Raw genomic sequence first — 3,450 nt, forward strand, 5'->3', positions numbered from 1 at the left:
ACTTCTGGAGTCCTTACGCTAAAATTAAATGTATTACATCTTTTATAGAAAAATTTAAACCTTAACATCTCAATAAATTTATCTTCTATGTAGTTATCAATTATCAGCCTTAAACAATCTTACTCTAATATAAACAGTCATAGTTGTTACCTGGAACGGACTTTTTTCTTATACAATTCATATTCTTTTTGGTTTAACTATTTGAAATACTAGTTTCTTCTTTCCATAAATATTTTAAATGTGTACTAGGTTTTTATGAATATATAGACACTTATCCTTGAAGTTAATCTTTCCTTAAGTTTTTTTTAATATAGGCTATAATTTTTTTCTAGATCACCTTAACCAGTCAAACAAAAATAGGGATTCTCCAGACCAATCTTATAACAAAATCCCTAAGCTGGTCTCATTCTTATATCTTAGTTTTCTCTCTGTTCTTTTAATAATTTATTCTTTTTAATAAAGTCTTGGATCCATGCCTCTCCTCCTTGTACATAGAAAGGCTTCCTTCCATGATTTGCCATCTATATTCAGTGCCTAGGTTTGTTTCATCTTCTCTATGGTAAGTTTTCCTCCTTGTACTTTTAAAGGTTCCAGAATTTGACAGTCCTTTAGTAAGACTATTATTCTCACTGCTGAAATCCTCTTGATTCTCACCGTAGATTAGTTCCACTTGTTTGTAATACTGTTCTGTGTCTTGCACAAACGGACGCTGTAATTCTTTTTCACTGTGGTTTGGGTCAGCTTGCTTGTAGATTGGATCTGCTTCTTGCGTGGTTGGGTGCTGATGCTTTTTATCAGTGATTTGGTTTAATGCTGAAGGCATTTGGTGTAGTAACCGTTCAAAACCCTGTTTGACTGCCTGATTCAACAATCACAGCCTGAATCTTCTCCCGAGATATTTGAAACATGTCCGATTCCACGGATCTCTCCATATCTGTATCATCTGGCCTGTTTTCCAGAGAGTGCTGAGCATCGAATGACAACAGTTTCAGTTCAGCCTAACAATGTCCAGCGTCTCTGCAGGTCGCTTATCAGCTGTCTCTTTCAAGCTGCCTGCCTCTGCCAGATAATACTCCCCTCCGCAGTCAGCAGTCTCTCACACAAGCCAAATGTTTCACAGCTTTATTTATTTATATTAATTTATTACTTCGACTTTTACCCCGCCCTCCCCGCCAAGGCAGGCTCAGGGCGGCTTACACAAAACCAATAAAACAATATACATCTCAATATAAAATACGTAATAAACAATTTTAAACCATTAATATGTCGATGGCGGGACAGATATAATAGAGTGAGTTTAAGAACACGTTCAGTGGTGCATTTACTTTGCTTAGGCTGGAAATAAAATCTGCACAGGGCGTGGCTGATAAGGTGCAGCTCCCATCGAAATGCCTGCCGGAAGAGCTCCGTTTTCACGGCCCTGTGGAAATGTGAAAGGTCCCGCACGGCTCTGATCTCACCCGGACGCTCATTCCATTTATGGTAAAGACAAAACAGAGTGCGCTTCCACTCTGTTCTCAGCAGTAAAGTGTGACATCGCAGAGTTGTCGCAAGATGGTGAGTTTCACTCTGTATATATCTTTCTTTTTTCAAAAAAGAAAAATTATAGTTCTCTTGTAGAAGCTCAAACAAAAGTCCCTCTTAGCCTCGGAAAGTGTTTATCTCAACATTCTTTTCATAGTTCTTATCTCATCCCAGCCGCTTCACTCCAACGAGGGGGGCGGATCCCACCTCTCCTTTCTGTCTCGTATTGAAGATTTAAAGGGGCTTATTTAAAAAAGTCATTAGATTCTTCAGTGTTGCTGCACCAGGTACTTACAGTGCATGTCTTCATCAGTGTTATGGATGAGGCTCAATTTAAATTCAATTGAAAAAAATTGAAATTGGATGAGGTTCAGAATAACTCTCTTCCTTTGGGGGCGTTCACATCTGGTGCTGTTATGACTGCCATACCAGCTCTTCTTTGTCCCCTGCTTCTGGGACAATCCAGGACTTCCACCCACTTGTTGCCTCAAGTGGCCCCCCCGAATCAAGTCCCTTGCTCCAGACCTCCCTCCAGGAGGTCCGGTGAGGCTCGGGATCCCCCGAAACCCCCCTAAAAAGAATGAAGAATCGGTCGATAGCCAGGAGCAATTCCTGGTGTCAACTGAGTTGATGCGCCGAAGCCCCACCCTCATCCTCTTACTGTGATTTCTGTAGCCGCTGTCCTCTCTGTGTCCATCCAGGTATTGCTTTTTCTAACGGAGACAAATGGAAGGTGTTACGGCGTTTCGCTATACAGACGCTGCGTGAATTCGGGATGGGTCGGCGCAGCATTGAGGAACGGATCCAGGAGGAGGCCCGGTGCATGGTGGAGGATCTCGCCAAGACCAAAGGTGTGTGTGTGTGTGTGTGTGTGTGTGCATGTGGTGTTTGGGGTGCGGAGAGCTGGGGAGCAGCAAGTGTGAGACCCAAAGGACATCTTTTCACCTTACTGACTGATAGGGTTTTTAAAAATCCCCTACGTGAAGCATGTCTACATTTCTCCATTTTAACTCCTCAAGGATGGGCAGGGAAAGGGTTTTGTGGGCACCTGGAGTCAGTCTTGGGATGGACGAGAGTTCAGCATCCGGAGTTCCACCCAGAGCATGTTGAGAAGCCTCTTGTGGGTGGCTCCACTGGTAAAGAGTGAGGCGCTCAACCTGGTTTGGGGGTGTTGTTAGGTCTGACCCCCTAGACTGGATGCTCAGGTGACCTCCTGCTGGGAAGTAACTTAGATCAGTACGCCTCATGTTACCCCTTCTGGTACAGCTGCTGTTTCTCATACAAGAGCTTTGCAACAGTTTATCCATGCCCTGCTGCCAATCCAGGTTTGATTAACTAATTCAGGAGTTCTTAAACTTGCTGAAGCACTTGGGGCAGTGTTCCCTCTAAGCTGAGTTAGTGTGAGAACTAGCTCACAGTTTTTTAGCCTCCCACTCACGCATTTTTGCCTCAGGTCAGGAAGGGTGGCTCCAGAGCAAGGTAATTTATGCAGTGGCCAAATCGCTCACTCACAGCTTTAATGCCAACAGCTCACCAAGTAGGATTTTTGCTCACAAGACTCCACAGCTTAGAGGGAGCATTGCTTGGGGGATGTAGCAGATGCTGGATACCCTGAAAGGGCTGCCTGGGGAGGTACAAACATGGCAAGAGAAAAATGGGAGAGTTGTACATTTATAGGGGGCTGAGAAATCCGTCAGGGAGTAATCACCTGATCTCACTAAAATAGACTGGGTGGTCTTAGCCCCCACCTGAGAGAATGACGGCTGAGGGGGGTGACATGATTGAGGTTTATAAGATTATGCATGGGACAGAGCAGGTAGAGAAAGAGGTACTTTTCTCCCATTCTCACAATACAAGATTATGCATGGGACAGAGCAGGTAGAGAAAGAAGTCCTTTTCTCCCTTTCTCACAATGCAAGAACTCGT

The 3,450-nt window shown here is 43.8% G+C and overlaps 1 protein-coding gene across 1 annotated transcript in view; it reads left to right on the forward strand.

Annotated features, from left to right (window-relative positions):
- Positions 1-2,225: 2,225 nt before the first annotated feature.
- LOC107122449 (cytochrome P450 2F2-like) overlaps positions 2,226-3,450 on the forward strand; it is a gene marked incomplete at its 5' end in the record, with an annotated part of 10,493 nt that continues 9,268 nt past the window's right edge. The window contains one exon of the mRNA XM_015425555.1: positions 2,226-2,375. Within this exon, the coding sequence (XP_015281041.1) occupies positions 2,226-2,375 (150 nt within the window). The remainder of the gene's footprint in view (positions 2,376-3,450) is intronic.

This window comes from Gekko japonicus, unplaced genomic scaffold (genome assembly GCF_001447785.1).
Source record: "Gekko japonicus isolate JY-2015 unplaced genomic scaffold, Gekko_japonicus_V1.1 scaffold4965, whole genome shotgun sequence".
Classification (NCBI taxonomy): domain Eukaryota; kingdom Metazoa; phylum Chordata; class Lepidosauria; order Squamata; family Gekkonidae; genus Gekko; species Gekko japonicus.